General features: G+C 44.5%; 1 protein-coding gene and 2 pseudogenes across 1 annotated transcript in view; 1 reads left to right on the top strand and 2 right to left on the bottom strand.

Moving 5' to 3' along the window:
* The window catches only part of TANGO6 (transport and golgi organization 6 homolog), a 241,422-nt gene that overhangs the window by 49,760 nt on the left and 168,062 nt on the right, over window positions 1-23,600 (bottom strand). The window contains exon 16 of the mRNA XM_019011975.4: window positions 12,151-12,302. Coding sequence (XP_018867520.3) covers window positions 12,151-12,302 — 152 coding nt within the window. The remainder of the gene's footprint in view (window positions 1-12,150; window positions 12,303-23,600) is intronic.
* LOC129527688 (small ribosomal subunit protein uS5-like) lies at window positions 317-1,511 on the bottom strand (annotated as a pseudogene).
* LOC134757442 (deoxyuridine 5'-triphosphate nucleotidohydrolase-like) lies at window positions 1,341-9,264 on the top strand (annotated as a pseudogene).

Below are 23,600 nucleotides of genomic sequence, written 5' to 3'. Positions count from 1 at the left end.
GCAGTGGCTTTGTATCAGCCCCCAAAGCTCAGGCATGTGGAATTCTGGGCACCATGTTAAAAGGAGACTGGACTTGTCACCTGGGACACATCTTATTTGCTGTAGTGAGGACAGGCCTCTCACTGTGGTTCACTTAAATCATATTTACTTCTCATAGAGAGTGATAAAGATGAAGAACCTATCAAGATTTGGTTTTAAGCGACACAGCCTTTGACAAGAACAAGGAAAAATTGAAAAAAAAAAGAAAAAAAAAAAGAATGTTATCTACAGGTTAATTCTTGACATCAACAGAGAGGAAAAGCCTGAATTCCCAGTACAGTGACTGTGGAAGGGTTGAGCCTATACTTTATATTCCTTCCCGACCAGCTGGCATCATCATAGCAGACAGTGCCCAAATGTGGATCACCCAATAGTTAGGATAACTTTCTTCAGATGCCGAAGAGCTATAGCCAGAGAGGAAGGGCACTGATGCCCCCACACCACATCGCGTTAGAAGGGACTACGGTGGCTGGTTTGTTCAATTTCATTTTCTTCTGCTTATTATTTTTAACAGGTGTAATTCACTTTATTATTCTTGTATGAAAGCTTATGCTGTAACCACAGCTGGAGCCTGGGTCCTCTGCATGGAGGCTCTGGTGTGGGTCTTGATGAGATGGTCAGTGCATTCCACAGGGAGGCTTGGTGAATAGTCTCTTTCCAGAGGCTGGGGGTCAGGCAGCTATAGGTCCTGGAGATGGCATTGAAGGTGGCCTTGGTGAAGTTGTCCAGGGTGGCAGTGCAGCCCCTGGCTGAGGTGTAGCAGTTGTCAATACCGGCCATCAGCAGCAGCATCTTGGGCACAGGAGTCGAGATGATGCCATTGTTCCTGGGGGCAGGGATAAGGTGTACTAGCCCAGAGCTACAGCAGCCTGTAACCATACAGGGGGTGGTGTAGGACTTGCCGATCTTGTTCCCCCAGTAACCTCTCTGCACAGGGACAATGGAAAGCTTGGCCAGGGTGATGGTCCCTTGGATGGCAGTAGTAACCTCCTTGAAGCACTTAACACTTAGACTGATGTGGCCATCATAGTCCCTAACAGTAACAAATGCCTTGAATCTGGTGCGGTGGCCAGTGTGGGTCTGTTTCTACACAAGCATAATCTTTAAAACCTCACCCATGAGAGATGCCCCCTGAAAAAAGCTAAGATATCACACTCCTCGATGGGCAGGGAGAAGAGATAGGTCTCCAGGGACTTGATCTTCATATCCTTGACCAGAGGGCCCAGCTTGGTGATGGGTATCCACTCCTTGTCCTCAGTCATGCCTCTGTGAGTTCCATAGCCTCAGCTCTAGCCTTGACCATGGCTGCGAGCCCAGTCCTGCATGCTGCTACCAAAGCCTCTGAGGAAGCCATGGCAGTTTTCCATTTAGGGTCCCCAGGGCCTCCAGGACCTCCCGCCACATTGGCGTTATTCTCCAGTTTGGTGATTTCTCAGAAAGGAAGCTGTTCAATGTTATCTCAAAATAGATTATGCTTCTTCTCTTCCTCTGCCTGGCTTACACTTGATCAACATAACCTTCTTGATGCCCTGACAAGTTAACCCAGGGTCCCAGCTCTGGGTCCCCCAGGGCTTGGTGCTGGCTCTATCGTGTCACTCCTATCCACTGTTGATTTACTCCTCTGCGTTTCACACAAGTTACTGAGACTTCCTTAAGGGAAGAGATTGGGTCCTTTATTTGTGTCTTCTAGCATACTTGCCAGATAACAGATGCTCACGAAGGAGAATTCCTTCTGTTCGCAAAGACAAGTTTCCCAAAGCTCAAGTTCCTTCTCCACCAGCACACCCTGGAACTAAACAATTCCGAGACTTCAAGAGCTTTCATGGTACACTGAAAGAACTGTCCTAGGAGAAGCCACAGTAACTTTTTATTTTATTTACTTATTTTTGAGACAGAGTCTCTCTCTGTTGCCCAGGCTAGAGTACAGTGGTGTGATCTCAGCTCACTGCAACCTCCGCCTCCTGGGTTCAAGTGATTCTCCTACCTCAGCCTCCCGAGTAGCTGGGATTACAGGTGCCTGCCACCACACGGGGCTAATTTTTGTATTTTTAGTGGAGATGGGGTTTTACCATGTTGACCAGGCTGGTCTTGAACTCCTGACCTCAGGTGATCTGCCTGCCTTGGCCTCCCAAAGTGGTGAGATTACAGGCATGAGCCACCACGCCTGGCAACAGTAACTTTTTTTTTTTTTTTTTTTGAGATGGAGTCTTGTTCTGTTGCCCAGGCTGGAGTACAGTGGTGTGATCTTGGCCCACTGCAACCTCAGCCTCCGGGTTCAAGCAGTTCTCTGCCTCAGCCTCCCCAGTAGCTGGGATTACAGGCGCCTGCCACCATGCCCAACTAATTTTTTGTATTTTTAGTAGAGACTGGGTTTCACCATCTTGGCTAGGCTGGTCTTGAACTCCTGACTTCGTGATCCACCCGCCTTGGCCTCCCAAAGGGCTGGGATTACAGGTGTGAGCCACCATGCCCGGCCAACAGTAACTTTTTAAAAGAAGTTAGATCGGCTGGACATTGTGGCTCATACCTGTAATCCTAGCACTTTGGGAGGCTGAGGCGGGTGGGTTGCCTGAACTCAGGAGTTTGAGACCAGCCTGAGCAACATGGTGAAATCCTGCCTCCACTAAAAATAGAAAAAAATTAGCGGGGCATGGTGGCACATGCCTGTAGTCCCAGCTACTTGAGAGGCTGAGGCAAGAGAATTGCTTGAACCCAGGAAGCAGAGGTTGCAGTGAGTTGAGATTGTGCCACTGTACTACAGCCTGGGCGACAGCCCGAGGCTCTGTCTCCATAAATGAATGAATGAACGAATGAATGAATGAATGAACGAATGAATGAATGAATGAACGAATGAAGTTAGATCATTTCATTCTTCCACCCTGGCTTCCCATCTCACTCACAGGGAAAGCCAAAGTCCACACAAGGCTCCACTGGGAGTGGCCACTGCCTTTCTGGTGCCAACTCCTGCTCTTCTCTGAAGCCACACTGGCCTTACTGTTCTCCAGCACGTGAAGCCTCCACCTGTCGCAGGGCCTCTGCACTCACATCTCCCTCCACCTGGAATGCTCCCTCCCTAGGTTTCTGGATCAACCCCTTGCTTCCTTACATCTTTGCTCAAAGATCACTTGTCAGCCGGGCACAGTGACTCATTCCTGTAATCCCAGCACTTTGGCAGGCTGAGGCGGGCAGGTTGCATGAGCTCAGGAGTTTGAGACCAGCCTGGGCAACATGGTGAAACCCCATCTCTACTAAAACTATACAAAAAAAATTAGCTGGGTGTGGTGGCACACACCTGTAGTCCCAGCTACTTGGGAGGCTGAGGCAAGAGAATTGCTTGAACCCGGGAGGTGGAGGTTGCAGTGAGCTGAGATCGCACCACTGCACTCCAGCCTGGGCGACAGAGCAAAACTCTGTATCAAAAAAAAAAAGTCACTAGTCAGGAAAGCTTCTCCCATCCATCTGAGACAACAGCAAACTCCCTTTGGGCCCCTTATCTTACTAAATTTATCCCGAGTAGCATGTGCCACCACACCTGGCTAATTTTTGTACTTTTTGGTAGAGATGGGATTTAACCATGTTGCCCAGGCTGGTCTTGAACTCCTTTCCTCAAGTCATCTGTTCACCTCGGCCTCCCAAAGTGTTGAGATTACAGGTCTGAGCCACCGTGCCCAGCCTTGCTATGACTATTATTGAAACACATAGGAACTAGCCTTCCCAACCATCCTTCTCTGCTCTTCACTCAATATTGTATTAATCAGCCAACACCTAGCATCCACTATGTGCCAAGCACTGTGATAGGTACTGGGGGTATGACAAGATGAATCAAGATGGGTTCTGCCCTTGTTGTGCTCACAATTTGCTAATGACCATGAACATTCCTGGGATTGATTCTGTAGAAACAGTCCAGGTCTCTAGAAGTGGGGCAGGATCACTGGACAAGAGGTTTGCCAGGAAGGTGTCCCAAAGCAGCAGCTCGTCATCCCAGTTTTTTAAAAAAAATTTTTTTAATTTTTAAAATTTAATTTAATTTTATTTTTTGAGATCGAGTCTTGCTCTGTTGCCAGGCTGGAGTGTAGTGGTGCGATATTGGTTCACTACAACCTCCACCTCTGGGGTTCAAGCAATTCTCCTGCCTCAGCTTCCTGAGTAGCTGGGACTACAGGCGTGCACCACCATGCCCAGCTAATTTTTGTATTTTTTTTTTTAGTAGAGACGGGGTTTCACCATGTTGGCCAGGATGGTCTCGATCTCTTGACCTCGTGATCTGCCCACCTCCGCCTCCTAAAGTGCTGGGATTACAGGCGTGAGCCACCGCGCCTGGCCCTCACCTGTTTTAAGGTTGAAACATAAAGGACGTCCTAGGGTCACAAACGGTGCTTTTCTTTGTGTCAAAACCCATGGTAGGCAAAAAACCTACTACCTATTTGCACTTCATTTCCAAAGGCTAAATAAGCAATGCTCGATTCTTGCTGTGAGCCAGGAAGCTATAAAGTAACATGGCCTTTCATGATGTGGCCCCTACCTGCACTTTCTTGCCTTAGCTTCTGCCACCACTAACCCCCCACCCCTTCACTCCAGCATTTGGAACCTTCCTAAACACGTCAGGCCATCTCACGCCCTTTGCACAGCTGCTCCCTCTGCTGAAATGCTCACCTCTGCCTTTTTTTACCTGCTTAATTTCTACTTGTTCTCTGGATTCAGCTCCAGGGATTTCTTCCTCCAGGACATCTTTGCCAATACCCGAACTTGACCAAGGGACTCCTCAAAGGTGCTCCCATAGCACCCATCCCAGTGGACTGTAATTGTAATCACTGATGTCTGTGTCCACCAGATTACCCATGCCCAGAAGGCAAGGTGGTATCTGACAGGGTTTTGTATCCTCAGCCCCTAACACTGCAGTTGTTTTGAAAACATATGGCTGGGGACAGCTGAAGGACACTGATCACTCTATTCTTCTTATTTCCTTTTTTTTTTGAGTTGGAGTCTCGCTCTGTCGCCCAGGCTGGGGTGCAGCGGCATGATCTTGGCTCACTGCAGCCTCTGCCTCCTAGGTTCATGCAATTCTCCTGCCTCAGCCTCCTGAGTAGCTGGGACTACAGGTGCCTGTTACTACTCTCAGCTAATTTTTATAATTTTAGTAGAGATGGGGTTTAACAATGTTGGCCAGGCTGGTCTCGATCTCCTGACCTTAGGTGATCCACCCGCCTTGGCCTCCCAAAGTGCTGGGATTACAGGTGTGAGCCACCACACCCGGCCTGTTCTTCTTATTTCCTTGATGCTCATCCTCATCACTGTCATCACCAGCCCCCTTAAATGACCAAGATGTTCCTTAAGAAAAATCTTAATATAGAAAAATAAAATGTCTTTACTAGAATGTCACCTTCTCAGTGAGACTCACCTGATACCCTGTTTAGCACTGCAACGGCCCCACCGCCTAAGACTATAATCCTGATCAGTTTCCCTTCCTCTACTTTTTCTTTTTTTCCATAGCACTTATCATTGTCTAATATACTAGATACTTTACTTATTGATTATATATAACATTTATTATCTGTCTACTCTCTCTAGAATGGAATGAAGATGGAAATCACTGTGTATTTTGAAGAGTGATATGTCTTAGATGTCCTGAATACTGCTTGGCATGTAGTAGGCACTCAATAAAAACTGTTGAATAAATCATTGTATCAAACATATACGTCTTGTAACAATCTTGATTGCAGGTATTTTAATCTCATTTTCTAGATCAAGAAACTGAGCTCAAAGTCATTTGCTCAAGTGAATGCAAGTAAACAGATGGTATAGCTGGGCTCTCATTCATTCCCATTCCCAAGTGTACCTGGCAGTTTTGTTATCTTTCAACAGGTTGGGTGGGTCCTGACAGATGATGCTTCTTGAATGTTACAAAATCTGCTTTAGCTCAATCTTCCTAATCAACCAAAACCAAGAAATTTCTCTTAACACTTTGGATAGTAAATCATATGCTGCTAGCATGCTACAATTTCCTTAGGAGAGAGAAAAAGAACAGTCTAGGGATTCAAAAATAAATATAGTCTCAATGTTTGAGTTCAGAGGTCATGACATTCAGGTATTGTTCAGGTTCATTAGTTTTAGAAAACATATAGATCCCATCAAGTCTCAGCTGGTCCACTTGGAGATCTGGGGAAAATTTTTCTGAAATGCATGGCTATGTAGTTTTTCTTTTTTTTTTTTTTTTTTTGGTAAACTGGTCATGGTGGTATGTGCCTATAGTCCCAGCTACTCAGAAGGCTGAGGCAGGTGGATCACTTCAGCCCAGGAGTTCGAGACCAGCCTGGACAACACAGCAAGACCCCATCTCTAAAAATTAAAAAAAAAAGTGTGTGTGATTGTACCAATAACTCTTTATATACTAAAAACCATTGAGTTGTACACTTTATTTTTTTTAATTTTTAGGTTTTTTTTGAGACAAAGTCTCGCTCTGTCACCCAGACTAGAGTGTAGTGGCGCAGTTTTAGCTCACTGCAAACTCCGCCTCCCGTGTTCAAGCAATTCTCCTGCCACAGTCTCCTAAGTAGCTGGGATTACAGGCATGTGCCACCACGCCTGGCTAATTTATTTTGTATTTTTGGTAGAGGGGGGTTTCACCATGTTGGCCAGGTTGGTCTTGAACTCCCGACCTCAGGTGATCTGCCTGCCTTGGCCTCCCAAAGTGCTGAGATTATAGGCGTGGGCCTCTGCACCTGGCCTGAATTGTGCACTTTAAATGGGTGAATTGTATAGTGTGTGAGGTGTATCTCAGTAAAGCCATTTAAAAATAATAATATTTGGAGGGCCAGGAGCAGTGGCTCACGCCTATAATCCCAGCACTTTGGGAGGCCCGAAGCGGGTGGATCACCTGAGGTCAAGAGTTCAAGACCAGCCTAGCCAAGATGGTGAAACCCCGTCTCTACTAAAAACACAAAAATTACCCAGGCATGGTGGCAGATGCCTGTAATCCCAGCTACTGGGGAGGCTGAGGCAGGAGAATCACTTGAACCCGGGGGGTGGAGGTTGCAGTGAGCAGAGATAGTGCCACTGCACTCCAGCCTGGGCGACAGTGAGACTCTGTCTCAAAAAACAAAAAAAGAAAAAAAGTTACAAATATTAGTCGGGTGTGGTGGCAGGCGCCTGTAATCCCAGCTACCTGGGAGGCTGTAGCAGGATAATTGCTCGAACCCGGGAGGCGGAGGTTGCAGTGATCCGAGATCATGCCATTGTACTCCAGTCTGGGCGACAGAGCAAGAATTCGTCTCAAAAAAAAAAAAAATTGGGTTTGGTTCAGATCATGGACCAGCAACTTGTTTTAGTACACAGTTTACAGTTCAGTTTGGTTTGGGTTATGTGAAGAGACCAAGAAAATAGAGAAAAAAAAATGTGGGAATCATTTCAGTATCTGACCCAAAAAAGTTACACTAGTCTGAAATCTTCAGACAATATAACCAAATAGACCCATAAAAGCCTTCTCTTAAGTGTTACAATTTAATAATACTAAAGAACAAGAGATTTGCTAAGTCCATCTAAAACAGGATGAGATGCCTAACGGTTCACATATATTAGAACACTTGGGTTTTAAGTAGGTACTTAAAGTTATTGTTTCTAAGTTATTAAAAAAAAAAGAAGGTACAAAAACTGAGGAACAGGTTGTCCCTGGTGATCCCTCAGAGAACAGTTAAAGGGAAGGAAATAACTGATATATATGTAACTTTCCTGAAAATCCTAGGTTGAAATTTAATGAAAAGAGTAGCCCTTATAACCAAATAAAGCAAAATATATGAAGCTCAAGAATCAGGAAATACCATAAATTCAAGTGTATGCATACATCTGTGAGTGTGCTTCTCTGCTTATTGATATGACACAACTGCCAAACATTGAAAAAAATTCCCTCTCAGGCCCGGGCGCAGTGGCTCATGCCTGTAATCCCAGCACTTCGGGAGGCCGAGGCACACAGATCACTTGAGGTCAGGAGTTTGAGGCCAGCTGGCCAACATGGCGAAATGCCATCTCTACTAAAAATACAAAAATTAGCTGGGCATGGTGGCTCATACCTGTAATCCCAGCTACTCAGGAGGCTAAGACAGGGGAATCACTTGAACCCAGGAGGTGGAGGTTGCAGTGAGCTGAGATTGCACCACTGCACTACAGCATAGGGAACAAAGCGACACTCCATCTCAAAAAAAAAAAAAAGAAGGGAAAATTCCCCCTCAGTAGGTCATTCTTCATATTTGATCCTCTCATCCTTGGAACCTGGGATGTGGAGGCTGCAGTGAGTCAAGATCATGCCACTGCACTCCAGCCTAGGTGATAGAGCAAGACTCCACCACAAACAAACAAACAAACAAACAAACAAACAAACAGATTTGATCCTCTCCTCTACTCACCTTCTCACTCTGCCATGCCCTGCTTTGATAAGACACCTGCCATTTCCCCCAGCTAGCAGGCCTGGCCTACAGAGGAGGGCATCATGCAGCTCGCTTTGCCTGGCTCTCTGAACATCCCATGGCCTCAACCCCAGGGGTTCATGCAGGCTGCGAGCTATCACCTGTACAGTGCCTATGATGATACAATACCACCTACAGAGAAAGCTCTTGTGAAAATGGACACTCAGATAGCCCTTCCTTCTGGATGTTATGGAAGAGTGGCTCCATGGTCTGGTTTGGCTGCAAAACACTTTCTAGATGTACGAACTCGTGTCAGAGAGAAAGATTATAGCGTAAATGTTGATGGTATAATGTTTAATTTTGGCAAAAAAAAGTTTGAAGTCAGTGGGGCGTGGTGGCTCATGCCTGTAATCCCAGCACTTTGGGAGGCTGAGGTGCGCGGATCACTTGAGGTTAGGAGTTTGAGACCAGCCTGGCCAACATGGTGAAACCCTGTCTCTACTAAAAATACAAAAATTAGCCGGGTGTGGTGATGGGCGCCTGTAGTCCCAGCTACTTGGGAGGCTGAGGCAAGAGGATTACTTGAACCCGGGAGGCGGAGGTTGCAGTGAGCTGAGATCGTGCCACTGTACTCCAGCCAGGGCAACAGAGTGAAACTCTGTCTCAAGAAAAAAAAAAAAAAAGAAAAAGTTTGAAGTCAAGAAAGGTGATCAAATTGCATAGCTCATTTGTGAACTACATTTTTTTTTAACCAGAAATAGAAGAAGTTTAAGATTTGGATGACACTGAAAGGGGTTCAGGAGGCTTTGGTTCCACTAGAAAGAATTAAAATTTATGCCAAGAATAGAAAATTAGAAATCATACCTTGTCTTAAAAATAAAGAGTTTTTGCTTAAAGTGGAAAAAAAAAAAAAAAAAAGGCCAGGTGCAATGGCTGATGCCTATAATCCCAGTGATATCTACAGGAGGCAGCTAAATGCCTAGGCAGATAGGGGCAGGTACCCAGTGCAACCTTACCTCCAAGCTGAAGGCAGTTTAAAGCCTGAAAGCTAAGCTACAAGTTAAATTCTCAGACTGGATTGAAAACTTGTCTTCCTGTTTGGCACACTTTCCTCTGATTGGTCCCCACCCTTCACCTATTTTACATATGCCTACCATTTCCTAATTGGTTTTCTATACTGTGGGGCCCACCTTTGAGTGGTGCCTTGTTTTAACCTTTTTTGCATACTCACAAACCAATCAGCATGCAACTTGTGCCTATGAAGACCCCAGACTCAGTCAGTAGAGGGGGAAATGGGTTGACTTCAGGGAAGAGACAACCTGAGTTTGAGGAAGACACCTTGCCCTTCATGTCCTCTCTCCAGCTCCCTTCTCTGCTGAGAGCCGTTTCATTGCTCAATAAAATTATTCTCTGCCCTCCTCACCCTTCAATGTCCAGTGTATCCTCATTTATCTTGGGTGTGGTATAAGAGCTTGGGAACTGCTGAATGTGGTACAAGCCATAACAACAGGTAAGCTGGGGCACGCCAGCATGGCCAAGTGAGGCCAGGGTCGGGCACTCCCAGCCAGAGGTCCCTGGCTTGCAAAGTGACTGAGAAGAAAAATCCAACATCACCAGCACTTTGGGAGGCCGAGGCAGGAGGATCACTTGAGTCTGGGAATTCAAGACCAGCCTGGCCAACATGATGAAACACTGTCTCTACTAAAAATACAAAACTTAACCAGGCGTGGTGGCACACGCCTGTAATCCTAGCTACTCAAGAGGCTAATGTGGGAGAATCGCTTGAACCTGGAAGGTGGAGGTTGCAGTGTGCCGAGACTGCACCACCGCACTCCAGCCTGGGCGACAGAGTTAGAGACTCCATTTGAATAAAAAAAAAGGTAATTTAAACTGTATTTCACTTACTTATTTATAATTTATAAGGCATCTTCTTCCAAAAAAAAACTTAAGATGGTCATGTACATTGGTAGTAAAGACTCCTGGCCACATGTTAACCAGTCTTTTTCTGTCTATCATCATCTGTAAATAGCAGAGTAGGTGCACACAGCAGATACTCAAGATATACATTGATATATTGATGAGTACATAAATACAAGGCAAAGGTACAATTTAAGAGGCTAGAGGGGCCAGGAGGGGTGGCTCATGCCTGTAATCCCAGCACTTTGGGAGGCCGAGGCGAGCAGATCACAAAGGCAGGAGTTCAAGACCAGTCTGGCCAACATGGTGAAACCCCGTCTCTACTAAGAACACAAAAATTAGCTGGGCATAGTGGCATGCACCTGTAATCCCAGCTACTCGGGAGGCTGAGGAGAACTGCTTGAACTAGGACCCGGGAGGCGGAGGTTACAGTAAGCTGAGATCGTGCCACTGCACTCCAGCCTGGGCTACAGAGCTAGACTCTGTCTCAAAAAAAAAAAAAAAAAAAAAAAAAAAGGGGGCTAGAGAAAGACACTCATAGAGGCCGGGGCAAGACGCACATTTCATTAATTAATAAACTCTGAGTTCAGGTGTGGTGGCTCACGCCTGTAATCCTAACACTTTGGGAGGCCGAGGCAGGTGGATCACCTGAGGTCAGGAGTTCGAGACCAACCTGGCCAACATGGTGAAACTCTGTCTATACTAAAAATACAAAAATTGTCCAGGTGTGGTGACACATGGTCCCAGCTACATGGGAGGCTGAGGCAGGTGAACTGCTTGAACCCAGGAGGCGGAGGTTGCAGTGAGCCACGATTGCGCCACTGCACTCCAGCCTGGGTGACAGAGCGAAACTCTGTTTCAAATAATAATAATAATAATAATAATAAACTCTAAAGCCAGAAAAGCTTCTGGCCCCAACACGTTGTATGGCTATCATTTTGATGGTTCACCATTCATCTTTTCAATAATTTACTGATTACCTACTACATACCAGGCACTGGGTATGAAATGCTGAGCAAAATATGGAACTTAAGTGTTTTTTTTTGGTAAACAACACCATCCCCCTGAATACAGGGTGCCTCGGCCAAAGATAGAGTATTTGCCTGAGATTTTTCTGTGAGTGGAGGAGATAAGACTCACAGATGGCCCAGAGACTCAGGGTAAAGCTCTATCTACTTTTCCTAAAGGTTTCTCCAATTCTGTTAGTTACATCAGACTCTATGATAAATCATCTTTTATTGCTTAAGGTAGGTTAAGATGACTTCCTCTCAGCTGCAACTATGAAATTCTTACTAACATAATTTTTTGTTTTTGTTTTTTTTGAGACAGAATCTCGCTGTGTTGCCCACGCTGGAGTGCAGTGGCGTGATCTTGGCTTACTGCAACCTATGCCTCCCAGGTTCAAGTGATTCTCCTGCCTCAGCCTCCTGAGTAGCCGGGATTATACGCATGTACCACCATGCCCAGCTGATTTTTGTATTTTTAGTAGAGATAGGGTTACGCCATGTTGACCAGGCTGGTTTCAGACTCCTGGCTGCAAGCAATCTACCCGCCTCGCCCTCCCAAAGTGCTGGGATTACAGGTGCAAGCCACCATGCCCGGCCCTTACTAACATAACTTTCAATATACATGTGAGACAGATGAAGCCTTGGGAAGTTCAATGGCTCACTTGCCCTGTCTCACAGGGAGGCAGTGGCGGATCTGCAAAAAGAGCCCAGGTCTCCTGACTCCCAATCTCAAGATGCATCGTAGGTCCAAGTGAAAACACGCTTTAGAGAAAGGAATCAAAATACAGTACCTCATGGACCACGGAGCCCAGCAGAAAGTCCAGCCTCTGGCACAGCTCCCCAAGGTTGGCCAAGCTGCTGGCCCTGTGAGCACCATCCGGATCTCTCACTCCCCTCAGGAAGGTGTGGATCAAAGGTTCTCGGTACTTTGAGACCATGTCTCCTATAGGAAAAAGGAAGAAATCAAAACCTCTTAAAACAAAATTTCAACTTCTTAAAAAAGGAAGAATTATATTTCCATAGTTCACTGCATGATGTCTTATTCTTTTTATTTTTGTTTTTATTTTTTTTTGAGACAGGGTCTTGCTGTGTTGCCCAGACTGGAGTGCAGTGGCACAATCACAGCTCACTGCAGCCTTGACCTCCCAGGCTCTGGTGATTCTCCCACCTCAGTCTCCCAAGTAGCTGGGACTACAGGTGCATGCCACCATGCCCGGCTAATTTTTTTTTTTTTTTTTTTTTTTTGGGACGGAGTCTCACTGTCGCCCAGGCTGGAGTGCAGTGGCGCGATCTTGGCTCACTGCAAGCTCTGCCTCTCGGGTTCACGCCATTCTCCTGCCTCAGCCTCCTGAGTAGCTGGGACTACAGGCGCCCGCCACCACGCCCGGCTAATTTTTGTATTTTTAGTAGAGACGGGGTTTCACCGTGTTAGCCAGGATGGTCTCGATCTCCTGACCTCGTGATCCGCCCGCCTCGGCCTCCGAAAGTGCTGGGATTACAGGCGTGAGCCACCGCGCCCGGCCCCGGCTAATTTTTGTATTTTTTGTGGAAATGGGGTTTTGCCATGTTGCCCAGGCTGGTCTTGAACTCCCGGGCTCAAGCTATCCATCTGCCTTGGCCTCCCAAAGTGCTGGGATTACAGGAGTGAGTCACCGTACATGACCAATGTCTTATTCTTTTCAAAGTACTTGCATAACCATTAAAAATCATGCTCCAGAAGAATATTTCATGTTATGAAAAATATTCATGATGTATGGTTTTGTGAAAAAGCATGTAGAATCTCAATTTTATTCTCAAAAGTCTACACATAGAGATAAAATATGTGAAGATATTCCCCATAGTGTTACTAGCAGTTATTTTCAGAGTCTTATTACAGAAAACTTAAAAAATTTACATACACGGCCAGGCGCAGTGGCTCACGCCTGTAATCCCAGCACTTTGGGAGGCCGAGGCGGGCGGATCACGAGGTCAGGAGATCTAGACCATCCTGGCTAACACGGTGAAACCCCCGTCTCTACTAAAAATACAAAAAATTAGCCGGGCATGGTGGCGGGCGCCTGTAGTCCCAGCTACATGGGAGGCTGAGGTAGGAGAATGGCCTGAACCCGGGAGGCGGAGCTTGAAGTGAGCCGAGATTGCGCCACTGCACTCTAGCCTGGGCAACAGAGCGAGATTCTGTCTCAAAAAAAAAAAAAAAGAAAAAAAAATTTACATATACACACAAAAAATGTATATATCATTAAGTATATAGCTTAATAAACTTTCACAAACCCAGCCCAACTATAATTAGCCCATGGTCACACAAACAACAAGTGTGGCCCCCAGGCTAGACCCTAGACCCCAATCATCAGCCTACTTTTCCCTGTCTTATCCTGCTGTCTGCTTGGATAAGCAAATTGAGTGAAAAACAATCAAGGCATTTGGGTCCTGGAGAAAGAGAACTATGATTATTAGACAAATATTTAATGAGAGGCCTAGTATGTGCTAAGCATTGTTCCAGATGCTTGGCATATGCTGCGAAACAAGAGACCATGATTCCTGCCCTTCTGTGGCTTATATTCTAGTGTAAATTAGATAGAATGTTAGAAGGTAATACATACTATAGGGGCAAAAAAAGTAAAACAGGTAAGGGAAATAAGGAATAATGGGAATGGTGGCCGACTTCAGGTTTTAAAAAGGTGGTAAAGGTAGGCTTCATTGAGAAGGTGACATTTAAACAAAGACTGGAAGGTGAGCGTATCAGTCATGTGCATTTCTGGGAGAAGAGCATACCAGGAAGAGAGAACAGCCAGTGTAAAAACCTGTAGAGGAGCACGCCTGGCATGTCTGAGAACACCAAGGAAGCCCTAGATGAGGCTAGAGAAGTAAGGGCAGGGATGGGAAAGTGGGGTAGATCATGAAGGGCCTTGCAGGACACTGCAAGGACTTGAACTTTTTCTCAGTGTACAATGAGAGGCCTTTGGAGGACTCTGAGCAAAGGAGTGCAAAAAGATCACACTGGCTGCAGTGCTGAGAACACATTGTTGGGTACCATGTGTGTCCAGGGTGGAACAAGGGTCCAAGGTAGAAACCTACTACAATAAGTGGCTGGAAAGACAACAGCGACTTGAACAGTAGAGGTGGTGATAAGAAGATTCCGCATATACACACACACACACACACACACACACACACACACACACACACACACACACATACATACATACATACATAAAGGGGGGGTGGGTCTTGCTCTGTTACCCAGGCTGGAGTGATCACAGCTCACTGCAGCCTCAATCTCCTGGGCTCAAGTGATCCTCTCACCTCAGCCTCCAGAGTAGCTGGGAAGACAGGTGTATGCCATCGCGCCCGACTAATTTTTTGATTTTTTTGTAGAAACAGGGTCTCACTATGTTGCCCAGGCTGGTCTTGAACTTCTAAACTCAAGTGATCCTCCTGCCTCTACCTCCCAAAGTGTTAGGATTACAAGCGTAAAGTCACCTATTTTTAATCACCAAATGATGACCTATATTGATAAATCACTGACCTGTCCTACCAGGCCCAGTTCAAATGCCACTTTCTTTGTGGAACCTGCCTCTTCCCCTCAGTCAGCTTCAATTAGCCCTCCTTGAAAGTTTCACAATACTTTGTGCTTAAGTCGCTTTGACTTAAATCACATTTGTCACTCATGCCTTGGTTCCTAAATGTTTTAAGCCTGTATCTGTTTCTTCCATAAGACTATAAATTCCTTGAGGGTAGAACTTTGACTCCTTCATCTCTGATCCCATCAGGTCTTAGCAGTCTTTGCATATACAGTCATGAGCTGCATAACAATGCTTTGGTCAATCACGGACTGCATATACAACACTGGTCCTATCAGATTGTAGGGCAGCACACATTTAGAAACCTGATCAAGTTGGGGATCAAGTTGGGGAAATAATTAGTATTAGATCAAGTTGGGGAAATAATTAGTATTCAGTAATGGTGCTGGGACACTGGGACATTTGATTTTCTGTATAAAAAATATATATAAATACAATATCATCTAGGTTTGTGTAGGCACATTCTGTGATGTTTGTACAATGACAAAATCACCTAACTACACATTTCTCAGAATGTATTCCCATTGTTAAGCAACACATGACTGTACTAGGTACAGAAAATGGTAATATTGAATTGAATTCATTCATTTATTCAACAAAACATAATTATGTACTAGGTATCATGCTAATATTCTAGGAATACAAGAACTGATGAAATATTATTTTTACCCTTTAAGAAGCTCAAAGTAGGCTGGGCACGGTGGCTCATGCCTAGAATCCCAGCACTTTGGGAGGCTGAGGCGGGAGGATTGCTTGAGCCCAGGAGTTCGAGACCAGCCTGGGCAACATAGGGATAGTTTGTCTCTACAAAACTAAAATGAAATAAAATAAGGAGAAAAGAAGATGCCCAAAGTTTAAGGAGTACATATAAACAGATAAGTACTGACAATTATAGAACTGTGTTGCAAATGCTGTCACAGAGTCAAGCAGAGGTTGCTCGAAAGCATGACTTTGCTAGTCTCAGTCCCTTGGAAGGAAGAGGACGAAGAAGTTTGTTTTTTTTTGTTTTGGTTTTTGTTTTCCCCTCAAGGTCCAAAGCACAATGTACCTTCCATACAGTATAAGAAAAAGATAAAGGAGTACTTTCTCCAAAATGCTCCCAATTCCTAACATACTACATGCAGTAATAAGACTCACCTCCGTCCTGTTAACATCAACGTATGCTGCCAAAACTAAATCATTGATGACCTAGACATAACCTATTTTCAGAATAGAAAAGAGGAGATTTGAACTGTCATCTCAGACTCTTTGACCCAGTCTTTGCATTTCTAATTATCTATCCTAGAGAGGTAGTTACATATCTGCACAAGGACATCTGCATCAAGAATTTAGTGAATTGTAATGGTGAAAAATGAGAAGAAATAAACTAAAAAATTCATATAGGAAAGGTTAAATAACCATGGTATACCCATATTACGGATTACTATGCAGTGATTAAAAGGAACATGACAGAATTATATACACTGACATGAAAAGCTCTCCTCAAGACATTGTTAAAGTGAAAGAAACTACCAGAACCAGTATTCCCATTTATGTATGCAAATATGCACACACACAACTTTTCCTACTATTAACAAATCAAACATACAGATTTATTTATTTATTTATTTATTTATTTATTTATTTATTTTTTGAGACGGAGTCTCACTCTGTCACCCAGGCTGGAGTGCAGTGGCGTGATCTTGGCTCACTGCAAGCTCTGCCTCCGGGGCCTCAACGTCCTGAGTAGCTGGGACTACAGGCACCCGCCACCACGCCCGGCTAATTTTCTTTTTAATATTTTTAGTAGAGACAGGGTTTCACCATGTTAGCCAGGATGGTCTCGATCTCCTGACCTCGTGATCCGCCCGCCTCGGCCTCCCAAAGTGCTGGGATTACAGGCGTGAGCCACCGTGCCCGGCAAACATACAGATTTAAATATGTATATTAAATATTCAAATGCATAGGAAAAAAGAGAAAGGACATACACTAAGACAAAGGAGTTAACTTGTTTGAAAAGTAAATAGAGCTGGGATCAAACTTAAATGGTCTGATACTTAATTCCTATGAGTTACCTATGAGTAACTCCTATGATATATTGCATTTAAGAGATTTCCGGCCAGGTGCGGTGGCTCACACCTGTAATCCCAGCACTTTGGGAGGCCGAGGCGGGCAGATCACGAGGTCAGGAGATCGAGACCATCCTGGCTAACACGGTGAAACCCCGTCTCTACTAAAAATATTAAAAAGAAAATTAGCCGGGCATGGTGGCGGGCGCCTGTAGTCCCAGCTACTCGGGTGGCTGAGGCAGAAGAATGGCGTGAACCTGGGAGGCGGAGCCTGCAGTGGGCCGAGATCACACCACTGCACTCCAGCCTGGGTGACAGAGAGAGACTCTGTCTCAAAAAAAAAAAAAAAAAAAAAAAAAAAGAGATTTCCAATGGCTGGGCACCGTGGCTCACCATGGTAAAACCCCGTCTCTACTAAAAATACAAAAATTAGCCAGGCGTGGTGATGGGCTCCTGTAATCCCAGCTACTTGGGAGGCTGAGGCAGGAGAATTGCTTGAACCTGGGATGATGAGGTTGCAGTGAGCCGAGATCACGCCATTGAACTCCAGCTTGGGCAACAAGGGTGAGACTCTGTCTCTCAAAAAAAAAAAAAAAGATTTCCAACTAAGACTAAAATATACTTTTCTACTTTTGTTGCAGTGCTTTCTCTTTCTGGAGTTAGGAAGGGGGCTTGCTCACTCTGCAGTGGGAGATGAGGATCCAGAGTTAGAGATCTGTGTTCTAGGGTTGGCCCTGCTGCCAACCAGCAGAGTGACCCCTGGGCAATTCACTTCGCTTCCCTGGAAGTGGAGATGAGCCAGTGAAACAAAATGACCTCTCAGGCCCCTTCCACTTCTAAGTGTGTGAGTTGGTGGGTCACTTTCAGTTTAGTCATTAGGAAAATGAGATTTAGGAGACTGGGGAAGGAAGAAAAGGCACACATTCATGAGCCCTGGAGTGGGAGGCTGTTGTGGTTAAAGGAAGAAGGTTCCTTGTCAGGAAGGAAGGCACATAAAAAATGAAGGAAGTTCGGAATCTACAAGCAGGGGAAATTGCAGGTTGAAAAGGGTAAGAACACAGGAGAAACATTTTAATGTTTACTAATATAGTGTCTTATAGTTAAAAATAAATGATAAAGAAAAGGCATATTAACTTATCAAATAATGATTAAGTGTGTACTATGTGTCTGGCACTGTGCTAGGCCCTGGGGGGCTAATCATAAGCAAGAAAGACACAGTCCTTACCCTCATGGCAAAACCTAATGGGGAAGAGGAAAAATACTGACCAAGCAATAACAATGGAGTGAGATGTGCCAAAATGGTGACAGAGAGGGACTTTTATGAGTAATGTTTGATCTGGTTTCTATTCTATTAACAACAGCTCCAGTATTATCTTATTTGCTCAGACTCTAAAGCGTGTTCATTTTTTTTTTTCACTACTCCCTGTTACCCTTCAATTAGTTCACTTATTATTATTCCGTCTTCATTTACTTCCACACAGGATCTGAAGCAACTTACAGTAAATAACGTTGAAACCATGTGTCATTAAAATAAACATTTTAGGCTGGGTATGATGGCTTACACCTGTAATCCCAGCACTTTGGGAGGCTGAGGTGGGCGAATCACCTGAGGTCAGGAGTTTGAGACCATCCTGGCCAACATGGTGAAACCCATCTCCACTAAAAATACAAAAAATTTAGCCAGGTGTGGTGGTGCCTGCCTGTGGTCCCAGCTACTCAGGAGGCTGAGGCAGAAGAATAGCTTTAACCCAGGAGGCGGAGGTTGCAGTGAGCTGAGATCGCACCATTGCACTCAAGCCTGGGTAGAGACTCCATCTCAAAATAATAATAATAATAAATAAAATAAAATACATAAAATAAAATAAATATTTTAAAACCTCTACAGTAAGTGAGAGAAGTGCAGACATCCCAAGCTAAGAATGGCTACTGCAAATAAACCAAGAGTTTAGTAGTTTAATTTTACAATTCTTGGTAGCTAAGGCAAAAAAGGAATTAGAAAACACAGCTCTCATTATCCAATAAAAGAAGGAACATCATGAAGAGAGAGAAACTTCAGGAAGGACACTAAGAGGTATCTCATTCATTCATCCGGCAAATCTTTTTTTTTTTTTTGAGATGGAGTTTCGCTCTTGTTGCGCAGGCTGGAATGCAACGGCGCAATCTCGGCTCACCGCAACCTTCCTCTCCCAGGTTCAAGTAATTCTCCTGCCTCAGCCTCCCAAGTAGCTGGGATTACAGGCATGTGCCACCACGCCTGGCTAATTCATCCAGCAAATCTTAATTGAGTGCCCACAGTACTCCAATGTGCCAATGTTCTCAGTACTGAGGACAATATGGCATGAACAAGAAATCAAAGCTCCCATCTTCATGAAGCCTACTTCTAGCGGGGAAGAAAGACAATAAATAATAAAATTTCCAGCAGCAATGAAGGCTATGAAAAAAAATAAGGAGCGGGGGAGTTGACAATGTGGGTGAGGGCTCAGGGAAGAGCTCTCAGAGGAGAAGACCTCAAGGAACAAGGCATGTGAGGGCCTGGTGGAAAAGTGAAGAAGAGAGTGGGCAATAGAAGCTTTATATTCAATGCAGAAATCATACAGCTGTTTCTTATACCGACTGGCCATATAAGTCAAGAGCATATCACTATATTAACAAAACTGCAACTTAACGTTCCATTTATGTAAATTCCTGCCCTAACTGAGCTCCAGCACTCCTTTGAAAATGAGCATCCATTGGCCAGGTGCGGTGGCTCACGCCTGTAATCCCAGCACTTTGGGAGGCAGAGGGGGCGGATCACGAGGTCAGGAGATTGAGACCATCCTGGCTAACATGGTGAAACCCGGTCTCTATTAAAAATACAAAAAATTATCTGGGCGTGGTGGCGGGCGCCTGTAGTCCCAGCTACTCGGGAAGCTGAGGCAGGAGAATGGCGTGAACCCAGGAGGTGGAGCTTACAGTTAGCTGAGATCATGCCAGAGCACTCCAGCCTGGGCGACAGAGCAAGACTCTGTTTAAAATAAATAAATAAATAAATAAATAAATAAATAAATAAATAAATAAATAAATGAAATAAAATGAGCATCTGTTAAACTACATGCTCCATCAACCCATCCCAGCTGCATCTGAGAATCCAAGAAGCCAGTGGGAGTGTCAGCATCTCAGACCCTGCTGTACCTGGTCAGCTGGCTCTGGGCTCACTTGCTACCTTGTTTTCCAAGTGTTGGACTGGAAGAACTGGAACACTCACTGCATCCACTCTGCATTTCTCAAAGGGCCTCTGCCTCCACGTTCTCCGAGACTGGACCTCTCTTAGGCCTCACATACATAGCCTAGATCTGTCACATACTTGGCTCAAACCTGGTCTTCTTTGGAGATTTATGACCTTGCCTTCATTTCTTGGGGCTCTGCTACCCTCTGACTAATCTTCCCTCTCTTCTGATCTTGTGATAGGGGTCTCAGGACTGCATTGTACCCTAGTCTCCAGGTGGGAGTTGGCTTGAACTGGTTTCTATGGAGAACAAAATGAATGCACATAGTCAAAGAATCTTCCAGGGCTGCAATTTGGCATAGGCATTGAATTTTAAGATCCTACATAAGAGGTTCTTTGTCTTTTCTTTTTCTTTTTATTTTTTTTTTGAGACAAGGTCTTGTTCTGTCACCCAGGCTAGAGTGCAGTGGTGCAATCATAACTCACTGCAGAATCAAACTCCTGGGCTCAAGAGATCCTCTTGCTTTAGCCTCCTGAGTAGGGTGGGACTATAGATGCACAACACCATGTCCAGCTGGTTACAATTTTTTTTATAGAGATTGGGCCTTGCTATGTTGCCCAGGCTGGTCTCGAACTCCTGGGCTCAAGTGATCCTCCTGCCTTAGACTCCCAAAGTGCTGAGATTATAAGTGTGAGCCACTGTGCCCAGCCCAGGGGTTAATTTGAGCTTTAGGGATTCCTCTATGTCAAATTTTGTATACATCTCACTGGCATTTTCCCAATTTTCCTTACAAACAGTACATTAATTTTGTTCAAGTATCCACCTGTCGCCACCCCTCCCCATGTGATTCAGGCTACAGTTTCCACTGGTCTAAGTGAATCATGGTGGACATCTCCCTCTGCTTTAATTGGTTTAGGCATGGGCATGTGACCCAGTTCCGGACAATGAGTTGTGAAGGAAAGTCTGCTAGAAGACTCTCAGAAAACTTTTTGCCTTTGGCTATCATAAGGATATATGAATTAGGGTTGCCTTAGAGTTGCTGCAACCAACTTGAAACCATGAGGAACTAAAGGATAAGGCCCATAAGCTGTGGTTGACAGAGAAAGATGAAAAGAATATGGGTCTTCAATGATGTCACTGAGCTAGAGAATTAGCAATCCTGGAATTTTTGTTATGTGTGATAATTCATTCTTTGTTAAGCCACTTGAATTGGGAATTTCTGTTACCTGCAGCCAAAAGCATCCTGATATATGAAAACTGGAATGCTCTTCATATATAAAGTTGTAGAATACCTTAGTGTCAATCCTATGTCTATCAATATGAAACATCAAAAAAGTTAGATTTGTCAAAACTAAGGAACTTGGGGGCCAGGCACGGTGGCTCATGTCTGTAATCCTAGCACTTGGGGAGGCCAAGGCAGGCAGATTGCCTGAGCTCAGGAGTTCAAGAGCAGCCTGGCCAACACAGCGAAACTCTGTATTTACTAAAAATATAAAAAATTAGCTAGGCATGGTGGCACATGCCTGTAGTCGTAGCTACTCGGGAGGCTGAGGCACGAGAATTGCTTGAGCCCAGGAGGTGGAGGTTGCAGTGAGCCAAGATTGTGCCACTGCACTCTGGCCTGTGTGACAGAGTGAGACCTGGTCTTGGAAAAAATAAATAAATAAATAAAGGAACTTAAGGCAGCCCCGCCTTTTTTTTTTTTTGGAGACAGGGTCTTGTTCTGTCGCCCAGGTTGGAGTGCAGTGGTGTAATCACGGCTTATTGCAGCCTTGACCTCCCAGGTTCAAGTGATTCTTTTACCTTAGCCTCCTGAGTAGCTGGGACCACAGGTGCATGCCACCACGCCCAGCTGATTTTTGTATATTTTTGTAGAGAAGGGGTTTTGCCATGTTGCCCAGTCTTGTCTCAAACTCCTGAGCTCAAGTGATCCTCCCACCTCAGCTTCGGCCTCCCAAAGTGCTGGATTACAGGTGTGAGCCACTGTGTACATATTTTTAAAATGGCTCAAAAGTCAATTTTATAACCAAAGTATAACAAAAGAAAAAATTAAACCAAATAATTTTCTTTCCTCTAATTACAATTTTAATTGAGACAACAACCTGGTATACAGCATGACTCCTATAATATCAGCATATATACATATAACTTTCCCAAAGAGCTGAATCATCTTAGTATATGTGCTAACCTATTAAAAAAAAGGTGTGTAACTACTTACAGTAGTGCTTGCAAGAAGGGGTTACATGCTGAGTGTATTTCACAACTATTGGCTAACCTATTTGAGTATGAATTAAAATCTAGGGTTCTGGGATACCCATATTATTTCCTAGTTTCTGATTGGCAACAAAACCACTATTATCCCATCCAGGAGGGGTTCTTTGGTTTTGGTTGTTGTTTCTTGTTGTTTGTACTTTTCTTTATCCAGATGAGATGTTCCTATTGACTCAGTTGAAACTTATTTGAACCGTAAGGCTCCGAGATCCTAATTCATCATCATTTTAATGAAAGACAGCACACATTTGTCCCCTGACAAGGGCAAACATTCATTACTATTTCTCTGTCTCCTTAAAGATATGCATTAAATGACTTTTACAAAAAATACTGATTTCCAAATTCCCCCACACCATTTTCAGAAAGCATTCATTACAGACTACAATATTTAGATGAAGAGGCACTCATGAAACTGAAGTTAAAGAGACAATCTTCTTTTCCTCAGGTATTTCTTTCTTTTTTTTTTTTTTTTTTTTTTTTTTTTTGAGACAGAGTTTCGCTCTTGTTGCCCAGGCTGGAGTGCAATGGCACGATCTTGGCTTCCTGCAAACTCCACCTCCTGGTTTCAAATGATTCTCCTGTCTCAGCCTCTTGAGTAGCTGGGATTACAGGCATGCGCCACCATGCCCGGCTAATTTTGTATTTTTAGTAGAGATGGGGTTTCTCCATGTTGGTCAGGCTGGTCTCGAACTCCCAACCTCAGGTGATCCGACCACCTCGGCCTCCCAAAATGCTGGGATTACAGGCGTGAGCCACCGTGCCCAGCCTCCTCAGGTATTTCTAAAAAGCTTCAGAGAAATGAACACAGTAAATCCAAGCCCACTTTTAGAAACTTACTCCAGTAGATTCTAATGAGTGGGGTTTATCTTAGCTTAGTTCTAATGGCTTCTACTTTGTAATGACAACACCTGGCTATTTGCAACTCCCTATTCTCAGGAAGTCAGCACCAATCAACCTTATTGAGAAGCAAACAGCTGTGTGTTCAAGAAAGCCAGTGAAGGATCTAGATTTGTTTGAACAAACTTGATAAAAATGAGTTGCTTTGGAAGGTGAACAATCAAGTGAGAGAGCTGAAAAAATTTTAACCTGCCTATGACTTGCCTATATCAATTCTGGCATTGTGAAAAGATTCGTT

Source organism: Gorilla gorilla, chromosome 18, assembly GCF_029281585.2.
Source record: "Gorilla gorilla gorilla isolate KB3781 chromosome 18, NHGRI_mGorGor1-v2.1_pri, whole genome shotgun sequence".
Taxonomy (NCBI): domain Eukaryota; kingdom Metazoa; phylum Chordata; class Mammalia; order Primates; family Hominidae; genus Gorilla; species Gorilla gorilla.
This window is presented reverse-complemented; position numbering and strand designations above follow the sequence as displayed.